Source organism: Charadrius vociferus, unplaced genomic scaffold (genome assembly GCF_000708025.1).
Source record: "Charadrius vociferus isolate BGI_N301 unplaced genomic scaffold, ASM70802v2 scaffold15, whole genome shotgun sequence".
NCBI classification, from domain to species: domain Eukaryota; kingdom Metazoa; phylum Chordata; class Aves; order Charadriiformes; family Charadriidae; genus Charadrius; species Charadrius vociferus.
This window is the reverse complement of record NW_009650064.1, coordinates 8,132,655-8,152,329: the sequence shown is the minus strand read 5'-3', so window position 1 is coordinate 8,152,329 and position 19,675 is coordinate 8,132,655. Positions and strand designations below refer to the sequence as shown.

General features: G+C 38.4%; 1 protein-coding gene across 1 annotated transcript; it reads right to left on the bottom strand.

Moving 5' to 3' along the window:
* Positions 1-141: 141 nt before the first annotated feature.
* On the bottom strand, positions 142-18,752 carry TMEM55A (transmembrane protein 55A; the record flags this gene model as incomplete). The annotated part of the gene is made up of 6 exons (XM_009891937.1): positions 142-1,717; positions 2,839-2,929; positions 9,150-9,202; positions 15,149-15,272; positions 17,065-17,171; positions 18,594-18,752. Coding segments are annotated over 6 exons (678 nt in total), but the record flags the coding sequence as incomplete, so codon positions are not given.
* Positions 18,753-19,675: the final 923 nt, after the last annotated feature.

The following is a 19,675-nucleotide window of genomic DNA, read 5'->3' as shown; positions in this document are numbered from 1 at the left end:
TTCTACATTCCTGAGGCTGCCATTTGGCAAAAACACAGAGCTCACCTCTGCCGCACACCACCTTTGTTGTTCCTGTAACACACCAGATAGTTCTTCCACTTGTGCATTTTTATTTATAAGTAAATAACAGAATTATTAATTTTGAATAATAATCTTTATTTCTTTATTAGTTTATTTGTAAAAGGTACATTGTAATCCTGAGCTACTGCTTTTATACATTTAGCATCATACAAAGACAGATCATTTACAGTTTGATCATTTACATTTATTGTGCTCCAAAATCCTTATCTGAATATCATTTTGTCCTAGCAGGAACATAGATAATTTAAATTACATGTATCCCTGAAACATCCACATTAATTTACCCATCTGACCCCATTATCTAAATTACTACAGTCGTCTAAATCACTCAGGACATTCCTTCCGAATTTAGCAAAAACTTGTTTAAAACTATGAAGATGGGCAGTGCAAGAACTGGTCCCTCAATCCTTTGTGAATGAATACATCATTAGAAAAAGTTTTCTGTTTCCGTATTCTCTTTGCAAGTCAGTGCTAAATTGACTAGATGTACTTTGATGGAATGGTCCAAGTAAGAGTTTACTTATTTTCTTATTACAGCAGTTAACGTGAATTTACAGTGTCTCCCTTTGCAGTGATCAGTGCATAACTCTCCCAACCAGGGAAAATCTGACATGATCAGAGGAAAGTAAGAGGCAACCCATCACCATCTTATTGTCACCTATGTGACGCTGAAGTATTATGAAACAAGTCATCTGAAATGCTTCCCTTAGACCCTGTAAAGGAACTTGTACGAATAACCGGAGTTAAGTTCCATAATCCGAGCATGGCTTTTAGGATTTGCCAGTTAAAAAAACCAAAACAAAACACTTAAGTCCCAGGATCCTTGAGAAGAAAGCATTTATCCTAACTGAAATCCAATCCTGGATAAATGGAAATTTAATTGGACTACCAAAATAGCATCTCTCTACCTGAAAAATCTCAAAGCGTACAGTGTTTACAAATGTCTCTCTAGCAACAGTGTCAGTCTTTAAAGTACACTCATAACTTTCATTTCCTGAATAAGGTCACTATGATCTTAGGCAAAAGATACAGTAAGCAGTTCAAGCAAAATGCTTATTGCTTAGGTTTTAAAGCAAGCCACTTTAATATGATTTTAGTTAAAATGTTAAGTACAAATGTGAAGCTACTGTAGAAACACTTATAAACACTCTTGCTTTTGAATTCTTACTGATCATCTAGAAAAATGGCAGACGGATTTTAACGTAACAAAGGAAATGTAAAACTTAATACTGTCTGTTGAAATAAAATTCAACACCTATAAAGACAGAGTTATGAACATGTAAACACAGCTTTAGTATTCAGAGCTAGGGAATCTAGCAGCAAAACAAACTATTTGCATATTATGTAGTGCAATGAACATTTGTTCTTAGAGACCCCCAGTCTTAAAACTACTTTGAACAGAATGGAATCCTTACAGGAAAGGTTTTAAAAGTGTCCAAGATGTAATATCCAGAATTACTAGATGTTCATCAACTACAATCTAACAATTTCTCTACGCAAAACTGTGCTCTGGATAACTGACTTTAATGGCTCCCCAGTAGCAGGCTCGAATGAGGCAGATTAAACCTAAGAGATAAGCGATAGCCCAAGAAACATATGTTGCGTGAAATCGCCTGGCGAAATCCTGTGTACCAACCTAAAAAGAGAAAACAGAAGTGTCAAAACATACAGTACTATCTGCTTTTCAGGGAAGAGCAAATTATGTTAATAAGGATTTCAGCACCTTTTTTACTTTGATAACGATAAATCAGGTATTAGCTTAATTTTACACAATTGTACGATAATTGTGCTTGGAACAGATATTAGGGGATCAAGTGACAACTTCCTGATCAAAGCAGGGTCAAGGCTGGGGTCAGACCAAGTTACTCAGGGGTTCAATCCAGCTGGGTCCCAAAAAACACAAAGGATGGAGGCTACACAAGCCTCTGGGCACACCTCATGGTGAAACCTTTTCATCATTTTCAAACTCAGTAATACTTTTTAAAAAAAAAAAAAAAACAAAAAAAAAAACCACCAACACACACACAAACATCTGTCCTTTCCTGGTTTTATTACTGGCTATCACTGGTTTTATTAGGGAAATTGGAAAATTCTTCATAACTCATTTAAGCTCACACAAAAAAATGTTAAGGTTAAAGGGCAAGTTAGAAGTACAATAAGAATCACACATATGAATTTAACTGCAGGTATCTCCTCATGGGTACTATTCTGGGACTGCCAGGTAGAAAATTGGCTCAAGTAACCAGTACCGGATCCTTCAGAACCAAGGAAGGCAGACTGTTGTTACTCTGTTACTCAGAAAAGTACGTGAGCCTTCCATATACATGTTCCTGACTTTTGGAATCCTGTTCCTCTCCACTATAGTGGAACTTACATTCCTGACTATACAGCAATACGTATTTCTGGAAACCTGGAAGTTTTGAGAGCCCTAACAGGAGCAAGATGTTCCAGTATTTCTACAGTAAATTAAAACCATTTTTCATAAAACTGAAGTTTTTAGAGAGACGAAGAGTCAAATTTAACATCAGGAAGAAGAGACTCTCAAAGTGCCAGAACATTTGTATTTTAGGAATATTTCATTTTTCTGGCTAACTCGGATGATTGAGTCCATGGTTTTAATAGAGGTGACAAAAACCACACAGACTTAAGAGATTTTACTGAAACGCTGGGGAAAGAAGAGCTGGTCAACCAAAGGATCTCCTTTGTACACACACACCCCTGCACACAGTTGCAAGTATATCATAGTACATCACTCACAGTTAATCCAACTCCGATGAAGATGCATATCATTCCAATTGTAATATATGCACAGCAGCGTCTCCGTGGCAATGCACTTCCAACTGAAGAACTGTTAGAAAGTAAATGGTATTTTAAATTAAAAAAAAAAAAACAAACAAAAAACCCCAAACCAACAGACAAACTACATAATAGTAACTCTTCAGTCTAAATGGGGGAAGGGGAAGGGAATGGCAATACACATACACCATCTTAAGTTTATAAAGTTGTAGGCAAACTCTATAGTTATACCAAACAGTAAAAGACAGAGCCCACATGTTTGTTTTAAAGGGGAGCTATTAGTGAAGATTATCTAGTATCTAAAAATCTAGATGCTTACAACAAAGAGAGAGGTGCCACACCTCCAGTTGCCTATCTCCTATATCCACAGCACACCCAGATAAGTATCTTCAATAGCCTTTGGATTGCAAACCCCATGCTTGTTTTGCAGCTTCTATGTAGGTTGTAAGACACCCTTTAGACTTTTAATATATCAATACATGGCTTTAATACGTTCACTGCATCGAAGTAACTGGAAATCACTTCTACCACCCCTAAACGTCATTAACAGTAACAACCTGCACTATCTGTTTCTTGGAATAGTTCACCCAATCCTGATGAGTGGCTAAACTCTACCCCATTTCTTGAGATAAAAAACCCAAACTGTTTTAGTCAAGAACATGAAAAATTTTTCATATTCAACATTTCCAAAGACTGAAATTCTTTAGACACGTTTAAGTCAGTTACAGTAACTTCAAAAACATGACAAGTTTTTTTTTTTTTTTACTATCTTTTTTTTTTTTTTTTAGAATTCTACCACAAGTTACATGAGCTGCACAAATCACTTGACAACCAAGGTAAATAAAAGCCCTTGAAGTTCTGTCACTCATCATCTAGACTATGAACTCCAAGACAGACTGCTTTGTCTCTACCTGCTGCGTTAAGGTAACTATTACAGTGCTTCAGTCAAACAGAATATAAAACGCAAACAAAACATTACATTCTTTACTACAGGTTAGAAAAATTATTCCAGAAGCTCAGCGTTGTTTAGCAAATACATCAAGTCACACGTTTGCAATCACATACAGCTACGCTAATGAGGAAAATGGAAACATGACTTAATTCCATTGAAACACAGTGAGCATGTAGGTCCATTGAAAGGACTAGAGAGGCAGAAGTGCTTTCATAAAACGGGTACCATCTATCTTAGAGGTAGTTTTGAAGCATCCTGAAGCATGCTATCATTATTTAAGTACTTCATCGCATTCTGGGACATCAACACGCCTTTGGAAATACTGGGATGCTTGTACTCTGTATTCAAAGATGCAAGGGAAAGTCATTTTCATCTCATGATAGTTCAACATATTCAAGATAAACGTATAACAGAAGAAAGCACTGCTGAACTACTGAAATAGTACATCTGTCATATGACTGACCAAATTTCTGGCTCCAGTTAATTAACCACGTAGGCCTCATATGCTTAGCATGTGACTAGAATTTTTTAAGCATTCATCTTCGAAAGCCTTCAAATAGATTGGTTTAAGCAGCTTTACTCCAATATTATTTCTTTACAAGGAATTTCTAAAATGCTCCAAGAAGGAAAAAAAAGCAAAAAAACCAAGCAAACAAAAACCCCAAAACACACAACCACAGTCCTGTAGCTAATGTGCTGAGTTTCACCTTGCAAGGCAAGGGTTGAATACAGTGACCACTGACAAGCCACCTGTTCTACATTTTCAGAAGAAGAAAGAGTCCCCATACTCTTCTGCTCATTTAATTCCCAGAGGAAATTACTTCTTACCAAAAGCCTCACCACACACATTTGGGATGGGGATTGGCAGGAGTGGTTAGGGTGGAAGAATTTGCAATTGAGGAAATAACAATATCTTGCCACCCTCTCACACACCCCCTTCCCCCTCACCACTCCCCAAAAGCCACGCTAAATGCTTCTACAGCCATTCTAGAAGACAGATATGTTTTCTGGTTTGTTTGGGTGTTTTCCTCTGTAACATGGAATCAGACATTTTATAAAAAGGGGACAGGGAGGAGACTTCTCCAAAAGCTGAACTGATGAGCACTGAGCTTGCCAAACTGACCTCAGGTTCCCTCCTTTGCGGGTTTTCCTGGCTACGTACTCAGAAAGTTAATTCTATTACAGAGCTGGATACCTTAAGATAAGCCAGCAGAAATGTCATGTTCAATACACCTAAAACAGGCATGATATTTACTGCACTGGGTATTTCACACGGAGCCAAAGTTCATTTTTGTGAGAGAGACCTTCACTTTCAGAGCTGTAAATCATGATACTGCAGGTGCTGTGTGTATTTTCCATCCAGATTTCCCTCAGGCTCCGCCCACTCCTATCCAGTAACAAAGGCTGGGGCAGAAACCATCATCTCCACTACTGCAAAAGGGAAGCGTAAAGAATGCCTTAACTGCCTTTTCTTTCCACAGAAAACAAAGATAAAATAATTATATTGTTTCTACAGTCACATAACAGCTATCGGAATATTTAGCAACCCCCCCCCCAAAAAAAAAAAAAAAAAAATAAAAAAAAAATCACAATTTATTTTTCACCTCCTAACATTGATATTAAGCCCCTGGACCACTCTATTTAGGAAGGTTTCCCTCTACCCACCCCAAATTATACATGAAAAACCCAAACTCGCTTTGAATAAAGCAAGCTGAAACCCTGCCCCAAAACCTTCCAACTGCAGCAACTTTGACAGGCACACCCAGAAATATTAAAACTGGGATCAAAAGAACAGTTTTATATCACAGAAGCAGCTGTTGCCATTGTGGGACTAATGAGGGTAACTCACTACAAAGCTATCCAAAAGGCAGCGGTGCTTTCTTTCCGAGCTGCTACTAAGGAAGCAAAGGCACCTGCCAGACCTTCGGGCAGTGGCAGCAGATATAAAAGACACCAAAGCCAGTTTAGCATCAGGTAGTAATTAGAAGAGGGACACAAGGGACAGAGGACTAGCACAGGAAAGAACGCCGGGTCTCTTGTGCTCCCAATAATAGGAATTATTGCCGGGATTTCAGACATGCTTTTAGAAGGGTTTTTAAGAGGAAAATCAAAATGCCAGTATTTTGAAGGTGAATAGCACTGCTGAAACTCGCCTTCACAGTAGTGACGGGACTCCAACATCTCTCTTTTTTTTCCTAAAGGCCCTGCAAACTTTATGGGGCAGAAGTGTTATAAATTCATTCGGGTTCGTCATTTTGTTAGACCTTAAAAAGCAAAATAAGGAGGTTCTGAAGAAAACAAAAAAGAATAGAAAGGAAGATATTTGGCTTTCTGAAATAAAAACTTGTACAATTCAATTCTCTTTCTAGTAACTGAATTCATGATCCTGAAGCTTCTAGATGATTTAATACACAGCTTGGGAAAGACAGCAGCAAACAAAAAACAGGTCCCGCTTCTTCTCCATCATTAAATGCGAAAAGTATCAGAAGCCTTCCTTAAACCCCCCGTTCTTTTGCGAAACAGACTGATGAACATCTGGTATTTTGAAACACAAGAATACTAAAACAGTAAAAAGAAACAGTTTCTCCCCCATTCCAAGGTGTCATCCTCTACACTAGAAAATAAAACTATACTGCAACAATTTCCTCATTAGCTACATTTGTTGTCCCAGTGCAGCAGATAAGGTGCAGCTAAGAGTGTATGCCAGGCAGAACCACCATGCACCAGTCAGGCTTCTACAAACACCTTACCCATACTGGCATGACCTGGTTTGTAGTCCATTTCCAAAGACTATGTCATTTGCCAAATTAGTGATTTTATTCTCTGCATCACAACTAATTTCCTCTATTTCCCAAGTTATTTTGCACCAAAAAAACCCTGACTCTTGGGGGAGGAGAGGAACACAGGACAACGAGACAGATAAAACACCCCCCTGTATGTCACAAAATAATAAATTTGTGACCACAATGGTAGCAGGTAGATGGGATTAAAAACAAACAAGAAATCCAAGATCCTGTTTCCCCCGACACCCAGATATGAAAGATTCCTTTACGTACTCTGAGCACTATTGCTTTATTTTCACTGAGCGTTATTTTGTTATTGAACTTATCAGGTAATAACTCCTAACTTCCCCTACAGTTTTACAAGGCATTCTTCATATTAAGATGTAGTCTCCACCAACCAAACAGGTGGTCACAAACAAGCTATTTGCAGAGATTGACTGCACTTTTTAAAACATTTGGACGAAATCATGAAAATTATTTGAGAATCTGGAAATCTCAGCAAATGTTAGCTTCCTACTGTTGCAGTGATTCAAGGTGCCTTTGGCCTCAGTCTACACTGTCCTTTTTTCAGCGACAACCATCAAATGAGTCAACAGAAGGAATGAATAGTTTTGCATCTGACTAGTCAACTACTAATGAAAGTAGTTTGGCATTAACAAGCTGAAATAAAGAACCCCACATTCCCTTCTGACTACTTGGCTACAAGGTATGACAACCTCTGACAACAGCAGCAGGTCACTGCAGTCATTTATTCCATCATCGCGACTCAAAGCTCTGCCTCACTTATGCTGTGCCCTAAATCCATGCATTAGAAATGTTTATGCGGCCGCAAGTGCAGAACTGACCATCGCATCTCAAATGCGGGAAGACACCAAGCAACTCATTCAAAGCTAAATTACAATATTCCAGAGTTTGCAACCTCAGCCCAAGGACAGAAATGCCTATTAAAGTTTGTTTTGTATTCTGCAATTCAGTTGCCACACTGTAATTTTCACAAATTGCACCTGCAGAGATGCTCTGGTTTTATTACCTACAGATAGCATGCTTTACACTGTAGGCAAAAATACTAAGAAATCCTTACACTCCAGCTGGGTTTTAAAATACAAGCAACAGACTAAATAAATCAACAGAAGACAGACCAAAAGATCACACGGTATGACTTTTGAACTGTTGCTTGGAGTGGGATCTTTCTGTTATTGTTGGGGTTAGGTTTTTTGTTTCTTTGTTTTTTTGTTGTTTTTTTTAAGGTTAAGCAGCAAATAATTTTATACCTAAGGAGAGTCCAGAGAAAAGCTGAGGTCAGATATCAAGTGTGACATGATAAAACATAACTGCAATTAGTTTAAAAACAAACAAATCAAACCACAGAACACCAACCCCTCCCCCCAAGACTGAAAAGACTGAATGCAATTAGTCAGTAAAAACACCACTGCAAAGCATCTCATCAAGACCGTGAGTGTATTTGACCTAAGCAAACTAGAACATATTCACTACCCCACACCCGATCGGTTACACTCCTGAGGTTAAATGTACCACTACACTGACTTTTCTCTCCAGTAAAATGGTAAAATCTTTTACTCCAGGAAAAGATTTCCATCGCTGTTGAAGGCCAGGCTGTGCCAACACCCACAGGACATTTATCCTAAGCCTTCTGCTTCTTAAGGGACCTGCTAGTTTTCCTACAACATGCAACACAGCTGTGGTTCTCCATTCCCAGTGGAAAGCACATTTGCTCCTTTAACTGGAAGTCACACTTGCCTATCAAAGGAAGACAAATATTTAAATAAATCAGCAGGGCAAGAAAGTCTCTGAAGTAATATTTTTAAGTCTTATTTCACACCCTTTGCTTGAGATTCCATACAAATTTAAAGTATGTTAGTAGCATAGCTTTTAACAATGCTTCAAACCAAGTATTTCTGATCTCAGATAAGAAAGGCCAAACAAATACCAAAGAAGCCCCAAACAAAGCCCAAAACAAAAAAACTCTAACAGCTCTTGTATTGTAATTCTTCTTCTTCGTACTGAAGTAATAGCAAAGGAGCAGACAAGTAATTTCACAGTAATTCATAAACATTAAACAAGCTAAGGCATTAAGACGCTGAACACAAGTTGGTTGTTGAGTTTATGAAATCAGTAAAACCTCTTTCAAGATTATTTCTTTCCAACCTTTACAACAAGGCAATTCAAGTTCTACATTTAAACATGACATCTGATTAACTGCATGAATTGGTAAAATTTCAAGGACGCAAGTTCTTAATTTTAGCAACCCATTCCTGTCTATTGTTGGCAGCTTATTTTTACCTCCACCAATTCAGTCAGAGAATTTTAATAAATGCAGGTTGGATTTGTCAAAGTTACTGATTTGTGCATAAAGAGTGGAGAATTCACGTGCACATAACATGCTCTTTAGCCTTAGAATTCAGATGAGCAAAAGAATCAGCACAGCAAACACATTTTACTCCAAAGACTTTTACGGAAGAAATACTGGCAATTTATTTAACAGTTAATTTACGTAATCTCGCTTTCAGAGAACTTACATTTTTTTGCAGTGTGGACATTTTGCTAGTGTGTTAAACCTCAGTTCCATCCACTGTAAAAAGAAAAAATAAAAAGGTTGAAAAACTGGCCTGAGAAAATGTTTGTTGTATTTCATGCTAAATGTCACTGTGAAAACATTTTGCTTCTCAGGCTTTCTTTGACTTGTTTCTTGCTTTCTTCCGTAAATGGGATGCCCTTTTGTCAGTGGCAACATAGGATTGGGATTTCCATGTGAACATTTCCCATGACTTGACTTAGTATTACAGGATTCGCTTGACGTAATGTGGTTTCATCCACAGGCATAGTACGAGCAACATGATAATATTAATACAGTTTTTCCTCTTACTTCCACAACTATGAATATACCCTGAGTCAAAATAAATGTGTTTTCTTTGGCACAATTACAGATAGATGCATTTTCCCATCTTCCCCCAAGCCTTGCATCATTTGTGAAAACTAAGTTAAGTGTGCACAGAAAGATTAGCTGAATAATATTTTAGAAAGTAGAAGTCTAAATTTCGTATCAATAAAATAGAGAGCACTACTGGCTACTTACACGACATTTTAAAAAGGTGGTATGTAAAATGGCACATCGTATGGTCACAACTGCCCTGCAGACTAAAACCTATCTGGAAAACAGCCTTAGTGGAAGTAGCCTAGAACTACCTCCACTGGAGGATACACAGTCTCATACTCATGTAAAACCAGCATTTTTTGTTAAATTTCATGCTGTGATAGTAGAAGTATTAAACAAGCATTTTCAATTTGCTTGCCTTGAACAAGGGGTAAGACTATTGTTCTTCACTCCGTAAGCAGTTATATTGTAATTGCAGCGCTCTCTGGCTGCCTTTCTCAACTGAAGGTAGGTAGCACAGTTTTTTGGCGAGATATAATTACCTGGTCCCCTCCCCTCTTAATTTTTGAAAAAGTCTCACTGTAATTTACTAGCAGGGGGACAAACCACAGCACAGAGCACTGATGCCTCCACTCAGATCCTCCTTATCTCTGCGAGAAATCAGAAGTCGGTCTACTGAAGTGAATCTTGTTGTTATAACTGCTACAAACACCCATGAAAATCAGAGCCCGTCCTTGAACGGAAAACAGGACCTAACTACAGCAGACCACCATTTAAACACTGCAATGAAATTTATGATTTTATGAGCAAAGAGAAGAGGATGTGGCTTGTAAGGCCTTGCCAGTATGAGCAGGTTTTGCTGTGAGCAAGATTCTGATCTGTAGTATTTAGAGTGCATTTTCCTGCCTCTTGAAGGTCTCCCTCAGTTTTATTTATTTCTAGTGGGGTTAATTCTCCACTAAAAAGAAATCCATCATTTTTTCCTGCTTCTGAAGTATCCAATTACAGTACCAGTTACATAGTTGTTCTTTAAAATTTATTTATTTACAAAGACTTGGCCAAACTGATTTAGCATAGTTGTATTTTATCCCTTAATAAACTGAAATCTGCTGTAATACTTCCCATCTGAGCAATGCATTTTAGGAGCATTAATTCTACTTCCACATTCCTGCCAGTTAGCTATTTGCCCACACCCCTGTCAAAAACTACTGTTTCGTTTAGTTCTACACAGCAAAAGTGGAACATGATGTGGTTGTTAGTACCAGGGATGAAGACAGGCCTCTTCAGAGCTGTTCTTTCAGCTTTTTAAAATGCAATTCCAGAAATAGAAACAAATCTAAATCCAGGAGTTACATTTTATACATTTGTAATGCAACTTCACTTCTGTATGCTAGTTTTATTCCAGGGTAGGGAACTCCATTTCCAAAGTAACTCACTAATGATCCTTCTAGGGTATTACTTATTAATGGATGCAAACTCAAATGCACTTGGGCTCCAAATATTGATGGAAAAAAACAGAGGCATTGAAAAATCTGTTTTCATTGAGAGTTACCTGGAAGTAAGAGAAGCACTAACTGTTATGATGCCTTCTGCACGCATCAGGAATATTTGCAGAAAAAAAGCAAAAACGTTACAAGATATCCAAACTACAAGAATTTAGATCACATTAGCACAGTAGGGAGAGGTTATTTTCATGCATATCCTAGTTCTTGGAGTTTTGGTGGGTTTAACAAGTAGTTTAAAACATGCTTAAAGCTGGTATTTTCACTCTCATTCCAGAGTGCTTTGAAGTACCTAACTTTGTTTCATGTTGTTAAGAAGACCTGAGGTCACAATTACGTGAAATTTAGCTCCCTACCGACAACACAAGCTGCACTTTTCCCATTGAAACAATACAATAAACAGTAGCCCAAATCCCTGGTTGGATGTACTGAAACACAGATGAGGATTTCGGAGAGCTCTTAAAGGTTTCAACTGTGTACAAACACAGGCATCCATCAAGGGATTTACTAGAAGAATGTGCCAAACTTTCATTCTTTTGAGCCTCAAATAGTTCTCAATGAATTCAATATAAGACAGAGAAAAAAAAAAAAAACCAACATATATACATACACATCCCTACATACAGCTGCTTCTGCCAAAAAAAAAAAGCTTCTACTCCACTCCTCCCAGGTCCTTTGGGAAAGCAAAATACTTCTGCAGATTAAAACATTTCTTAGTCTTCTAAAGAATTTAAAGGGTTTTCTATTCAACTATTTTAGAGGAAATATTTTTTGTATTTGATTAGTTTTAAAAACATCAAATTGATAGAGCACAACCAACAACCCACAGTGCATAGCCTACAGCCTGTGGCTTGCGTAGCTTGCTCCTGCCTTCTTGTCCTTGAGGGTCTCTCTGACAGGAGGATGGTAGCAGGGGGATGGCAGGGGGAACAGAGACACCCCTCCCCTGCCTGACACAATTTCCAAAGCCCACTCAGCCTCGACAGCCACAAATCATCACAGGCAGAGGGCCCTACGAGGGGGGCTGTGGGGAATGACTTACTGCTGGCAGAAGCAGTCACTCAGCCACAGCCCAAGTCCAGAAGCTCCCAAAAAAGCCCAAACCAGATCAGATTGCGGTTTAGCAGGACAGTTAAACTCTCGTCCTGCCCTCCTTTTCTATTCTACCAGTTTTTCCACTTGTCTGAAGTCCAAATCTGCTAGAAACCGTGGAAACCTTAACACAGAAAAAAACTCCTATTGGGTTACCAAGGAAAAAAATAATCTGATGAACAAAATGTGAATATCTAGTGATAGTTCAGCTACAGTACCACTTCAGTACTATGTCATTATCCCAGCTGAGACAGAGAAATTTTAAGCACTGCAGAGCATGGAACATGCTTTTAATAATTTGTAAAAAACACCCCCCACATGCAGAGGTGGGGAAAGCACAGCCCATACTTACACTTTCATACGGGGAAAAAAAAAGGTCTTAGAAAGGTGAACAAGTTGACAGTCTTAAAAGAACACAGAATAAGCAACTGACCATTTGACTTTTCCATCCTGGGGATTCTAGCTTTGCTTGTCTATTTTATTTATTTTTTAGCTGCCAACTAAACTAAGAGATAGAATCATAGAATGGTTTGGGTTGGAAGGAACGTTCAAGATCATCTAGAACCAACCCCCCTGCCATGGGCAGGGACACCTCCCACTAGACCAGGTTGCTCAGAGCCCCATCCAGCCTGGCCCTTAACACCTCCAGGGATGGGGCATCCCCAACTTCCCTGGGCAATATGTTCCAGTGTCTCACCACCCTCACAGTAAAGAATTTCTTCCTAATATCTAATCTAAATCTCAGATAAGGTACCTTACTCAGTAAGATACCTTACTGAGTTGCAGAGAAATGCATCTGTCACTACGTATTTGATTTACAATGAAGAGATATCAAAGGGCAGAAATACCCTCACAAAAGCTGAGTTTCCAGGCTGGCTAAAGCACTTCTATTTCTTTTGCTTTTCTGCTCACTCTCCAACAAATGATTTCCTGATTTTTCTTAACTGAAAATTTTATTTGCAGACTCTCAAACTTAGTAACAGAAAAAGGCAGAAGCAAAAGAGTGTTGGGAAAGCTGTGTAAAGTGAGAAATCAGGGTTTGTTTCTTGGTAACTCAGCATAAAAGAATACAAGCTTCAAGTTTCTAATGATTTTGTGGGTTTCTTTTCAATGTACCATGAAGCGGTAAATTCATCATACTGGCAGACAGGACTATGAAGTTCAAAATGATGCAGTTCCCTAAATCAACCATCAGATCTGAGGTTGCACACAGAAATTCCAAATAAGAAGAATTAGCCTTTTAAGGCATAATCTAATAGTTGTGGGCAAAGCCAACTTTTATGGGTTTGGATTTCCCCCCCTCCCCCTTATGTTCACCTAAAGAAGTTCATAGTGTGAACTACAGAATTAATTTGGGCTGCACTTACAGAAAGCAAATAGGGGATAAAGACAAATGAAACTCCCATGCTTATGAAAGCCCCCAAAGATAGGCCAATAGTTTTAGCAATGAGGATTTTACTTCATAACACTGACTGTCCCTAATAAAAAAAAATAAAAATAAAATCACATAGTAGAGATCTTTTGTGTTAAGAGCCACATTAAAACTTAACACTCTAACTGTTCTACAGCATTGCTTTTGCCTGTGCAGTTTTAAAACTGTGCTAAAAAAACATAACTGCATTACAAAATTAAATTATGAATGTATCAAACTACAGTGCTCATGCAGGTACTTCACTGCAAAAATGCTACTGTATTGAAAAAAAAAAAGCTAAAAGAAAATGCAACCTTTAGTAACAGATTCCTGGTTTAGAATATGCACTTGAGATGGCCTTTTTCTTCCATAGATCCAGTAGTTTTCATTTAGTAACATTATTCTACATTGCATACAATGTCCTTACTAGTTAAGGTCATGTATAGACTTGCATAAAAAAAAAAAAAGCAAACAGAAAACCCATTCCAGCTACCTCCAGTTACAGACTATTGTTCTTCAGCAAGGGTAATAGAAACACATTTTATTTTTTTTAATATATAGGCACAATTGGTAGACAGAATATTTCTCAAGCATCTCTTTAATCTCAGATAGTACATTACTTGTAAATTCATAATCAACCCCCTGGTTTCCCTTTTAAAAAAAAATAAAATGTAAAAGCCATCTCCTGCTCCCTGCATTCATCATCTACTATAGGGGTTAAGCCATTATAGCACACCTCACTGATCCATAAACATGAAGTAAAGGGTTGAAGGCACAAGTCTATTCCATTACAGAGCCTATCACAAGTGAATCCTTCTCTCACTGCTGACACAAAGCAACACAGAGTGCCATGCCCTAAGCTTCCTTTTTCCTTTCACAAAATGCACTTGAGTATTCTCAGGGCTTTATGTATCTTACAATCCTTTGGTTCAGGAATGTAACACCATTCTGGTGACTATGCAGGTCCTTCAGCTGTACCATTTATCTTAGCCATTTCCCATAACTCAAAAACCTGACAAACATTCAAGTGCTGCTAGATGCTGAAGCTAAAGCTAACTCACTTGTGTACTGCAGAGACTCTTCCTAAATCAAACTAAGTGTGGCAGGCCCTTACCCATATAAAAGACTGCAAACAGCTCAACAGCAAAAGAGTATTCTTGCATTGCTCCAATTCAAAACCAAGATCAACTGCCAGCCTCGCATATAACCCAAACTCTCAGGTTCTGTAAGAACTGACAGATATGCTAACGGCAAGTACTATAACAAACTGCTTTCAGGGGTCCATACGGCAATGGCAGAACTCTCAGCCACTGCAGAACATAACCATCGTTGCAAGCCTAAACAGAACCTGGAAGCGTAACTTCCTTTTCCAGCACCGTCCACTCTCACATCGCTAAGCGACAAGACTGACTCTGGGCTTTATCCAGGCACGCACAGAAAGACTGTTAACAGTTTTCTTGAAATGCATATAAAGATAACCAAATACAGACCATACATCCACAGTAATATGAGCACAAAAGGGGCTTTAGCTCCTCAATGATGCCATAGATGAGGCAATATGCCCTTAAAAGTGGTTATAACAAATAGCTTGAGGGATAACACAGTGAGGTGAGGAGGAGAATCTGGTACTTTACTTACAAGGAAGGTGTTTCCACAGTGCCCACATACCACTCTAGTTCCATCTGGTTGAACTGGCAAGGCAGGCTGAGCTGGCTGCTCTTCTGGGATCAGCATTACTGGACCAAGAGTAATGATGCGTCTACTGTGTTAAGAACATTAGACATACATGTAATTAAGCCAGCGAAAGAGAAGGACGATGTGTTTTAGCAATTAGCTCAGTTACTACGAAATATTTTCCACTTTTAAACTATAATCTGCTTTTTAAACAGACGATGCACCCAGTTTTGGTCTCCCTCCAAAGTGTTTTCCTTTTCAGTTTTGAAAACATTCTCTATAACTGTAAGATCAGCCACACAAGCCAGAACCCTGCGGAGATCAAAGACTTGCCATCATATGGCAGAAACGCTCCTCAGGAAAATGAAATCTTAATACCCAGGCTGAACGAGCCCATGAATTGGAATGTACATACCCATGTGAAACATGTAGAAAGAGTAAGGACTCCTCCATAACCTAGTTCTCCTTACCAAGTCAGATACTCCTTCCCACACTACTGACAACCATGTCAATATAAGCAGCATATCCACATTTGTACAATAAAAATTCCATTCAAATTGAGTGAATTAAAGGAGGAAACCACCCCACGTTGACTAAATGCAATCAATTTACTTTAAAAAAAAAAAGTTTGCAAATATTTGCTTTTATGTTCAATGTGTTTCCAGTTTAATTATACAATTCGTCCATCCAAAACAACAGTATCCAAATTAACCAACTCAAAGCAGAATGAGGATCAGACTTCCTAGCATGAAAAAAGTGAAGGAAAGAATTAAGCATTATTTAAATTGCACTGCATCTCTCCCCATATACAACCAAAATTGTATTCTGGATGGCCTCCCTTCAGTCTGGAGCCTTCCATTTAGGGCATACTCCCCATTCTCTCCTTCAAAGTACCTCAATTTTGCTCGTCTTCTGGTAAGACAAACACATAGGTTATCTTAGGGAAACTGCTGAGATATATGCTTTTGAAATTATTTTAATAAAATTAAGGAGTTTCTAATTCAGCTTGGTTACCTCCCATAGGATCTATTACAACTGAAGTATCCTATGAACATTTTGTCACTCTGAGAAAATATTTGGAATGTTTTTGAGTTTTCCCCAACACAGCATTGGTTAAAAAAAATTAAAAAAAAAAATCCCCCCAAGTCTCAAACTATGTTTCCAAACCAGAATAGCCAACAGACTGGTGACTATGGCACTTGGTGTGTTATAGCTTTCATTCAAGTAGCTGCAGATCTAGCCTTCATCTCAGTTTCCTCCCATTAGAGCTGCACCACGTATGATCAAATTACTCCTACCTCAGTGGGATCTTTAACACCCTGAGCCCAACAGTGAGAACGCTCGCTATGGCAATTGCACTTATTTCTGTTACAACAAATGCGTAAATTGAAGTTGAGAGGATACTGAAAATTCAGTGTACCAAAGAAGGGAGGACAGGACTGAAGACAACCTATTGCTCCTTCTCCCGTTTCATTCTGAAATCCCCAGTCAGAACCAGACAAAGTGAGCAACCTGTGTGTTTACAATAATTAATTTTGCAAGAAATTATGCATGTTAACTACCAGAAACAAGAAGTTATTTTCTTCGCTGTTGTTCTTTATACCATTTGTTCCTCATGAAGTAGCTAAAACGGGAAACACACATTTGAGACTGCCACTAAATACAAAAAAAGAAAATTTTTCCTCTTTAACCTTAAAAAAAAAAATAATTCAAAATTGATACTACCACAACCTATCTCTGCAGTAATTCAGTAATGCTCTGTAAGCATCCATGTACAGAGGCCCAGACTTGAACCTCTCTTAGTTTTAAATATTGAACACAAAGAGCACTATTGCTTTAAAGACCACTATCTCAAGGCACTTACAGTTTTTTATTCTTACCAGTTTGGTCTTGGACAGCCTATTTTCCGAGATGTATCCTTACAGATAAGGAGGCAATTACATTGACATCTAACATACTTCTTCCCTGAAGGAGGGTTTTTGATTGGCTAAACAACAAAAAAAAAAAACACACACCAGAGAACACACATCAGCAGCCACAGTAATTCACTTTTTTCCTAAAAACACTATGACAAAGCAGAACAACTTCAGTGACAAGTTCTTGCTAACAGAGAAATACAGTTCCTCTTACTTGAGAATCAAGACAAAATTGGAAGTTTTCTCTCTCTTCTCAAAGAAGTGCAAGTTTCCTCACTAGAACAAAAATAGATTCTGCAAACTAATGAAAAAAAATTCATATTTTAGCAATGAAGAATTCAAGACTTCAGTTTAGTTATTTTTTTAAAATGTGAGCTTAAGTAGCAGTATATTTTTTTTTTTTTTTAAGTCAAAACATCAAGAAATCCTCCTTGCCTGGTACAACAGCTTTATTCAACAGTGAAAGGATCACAGTCTGGTTCTCAGTCACTAAGCGAATACGTAGACATTGCTGAACTGTATTCTTATTTTAAACTGTATTGAAATTATCTTTCTCCAACCTGAGAGTCAAGTTTCTGGGTCCCTTTCATACAGCAAATCACAAGTCTCAAAAGCTGCAAGGTACTTTGTTTGGCCTGAAACGTTAGATATTAGCACAGAAAGTGAGTATTAATGGCAGGTTCTCCACTCTCTCTTTTAAGTGAAAAAAAGAATGTTTTCCTACAGATTTATGGCTTCCTGTTTTCTGGACATAATTTAAAGTCCTTTTCGTAAAATAAATCCAATCCAGTGTTTTTCATGCAAATGCCTCCAGTAGCTGTGGAGTGCTGCAGTATCGGATCCTGAAACTAAAACTGGCAGGAAGAAGAAGAAGAAAAAAAAAAAAAAAAAATAGAAGCAGGAGGCCAAAAGCTGAAGACTTGAATTAAGAATAGGGGAGGAGGAGCAAAGAGGTCTGCGATCACTGGAACAGAACCTACAATTTCTGCATTTCAAAACTGTTGTGTTGTGGTTTGTTAGCAAGTTAACAAATTGACTGAATAGTATTGCAGAAGGAAAGCACACATCCATGAAGAGGTGTGGGCTGGTTACTTTGTTTCTTCCATTCTTAATATAATTCAATTCTTCATTTCTCCTCATGCCACCAAAACCAGTTTCACCCTTCTTTACAGAAGGGCACTTACTTAAACGACATCTTTTTTTTTTTGTCCTCTGCCTCAGAGGGAAACATCCTGCGCAGCCTCATCGACAGCACAAGGATTCATTCTAAGTGCTTATGACCATCCTTGTGCCAGCCACCACTGAACTTGCACGCTACCTACGCTAGCATCCAGCTGCTAGCATCCAGCTGCGTTGACAGGTCCTGTGCAGGACAGCAGAAGGGGACTCACCCTTTGCAGGTGAGGACGTGAATTATACCAAGGAAGAACTTCCACGTCGTGTCCCCCCCCCCCTTCCCTCCACAAAAAGAAAATGCTAAAAATCCATTTTACCGTAGCTTCATTGCAAACTGTGCACTTAACAACATGTTGGTGTAGCTTGCCATCCAAATTGATTAGCGACTGGCACACGCGGCAGTTTATTACAGGAACACCGCTGGCATCTGGACTTGCAATGGCAGTATACGGAGGAGGAAGCTCTGCTGTAACAGATCAGGAAATCTCAGTTGAAAAACCAAACAGGGGATCCTAAAACACCATCAGCAAAGATAGTCTCTAACAGTCACAGCCTCCAAAAACAAAAAAAAAAAAAAAAAAAAAAAAATCAAAGTTAATAATTAGTGTAAACATAAGACAAACATAAATTTGTTTTCCCCTTCCCCACAACTTCTGGGTACCTGAACATCAACTGGAGTTGTATATGAAGCATACCAGCAACACAAACACACCATAAATCACCCCAGAAAAGTAGATCAGACAAAAGGCTCCTCTGTGCAACTTTATTTTCAAACCAACTTTTTACAGACTTTAGAAAAGGGAGGAAAAAAACACCCAAACCCATCACAGATTAGTAGCAACCACAGACTGGCTTCTGAAGAAAAAAAAAAAACCCAAACAACAAAAAAAAACCACAGAAGATAAAACAAGACACAGGTAGGCAGAAGAGCCATAACCACCATTTACAAGCATCTGGAGAGACTGAAACACAGTCAACTATTTACCATATGGTATCAAATACTACAGGTAAAAATACAGAAAAGTCCTGTTAAGAAAACAAGTCTTGGATAGGAAGTGGCATGAACTGCTTCTTTTTTTGAGCGCACCAACAGCAAATTTTTGCTATCTTGAAGAAAAAAAAAAAAATGAACTGAACCATCAGAACTTGTTTGTACGGTTTCCAAGTTCTTTTGTTGTCCAAGACCCAAAGCACGGATGCACAAGGATGTTTTTAAGTCACTTAAAACAGGCTAACACAAGGGAGAATAAAGTGGCCTCAGGCCCCCGTGGAAGAGCAGATTTCAGCTTCGCCAGTCCTGAGCCCATGGCAAACCCGGGTGGAAACACTCAAGATCCTTCTCCGTTTAAGAATCCATGGAATGAAAACAATTCAACACAGCAACCTCACACGAGCTTAT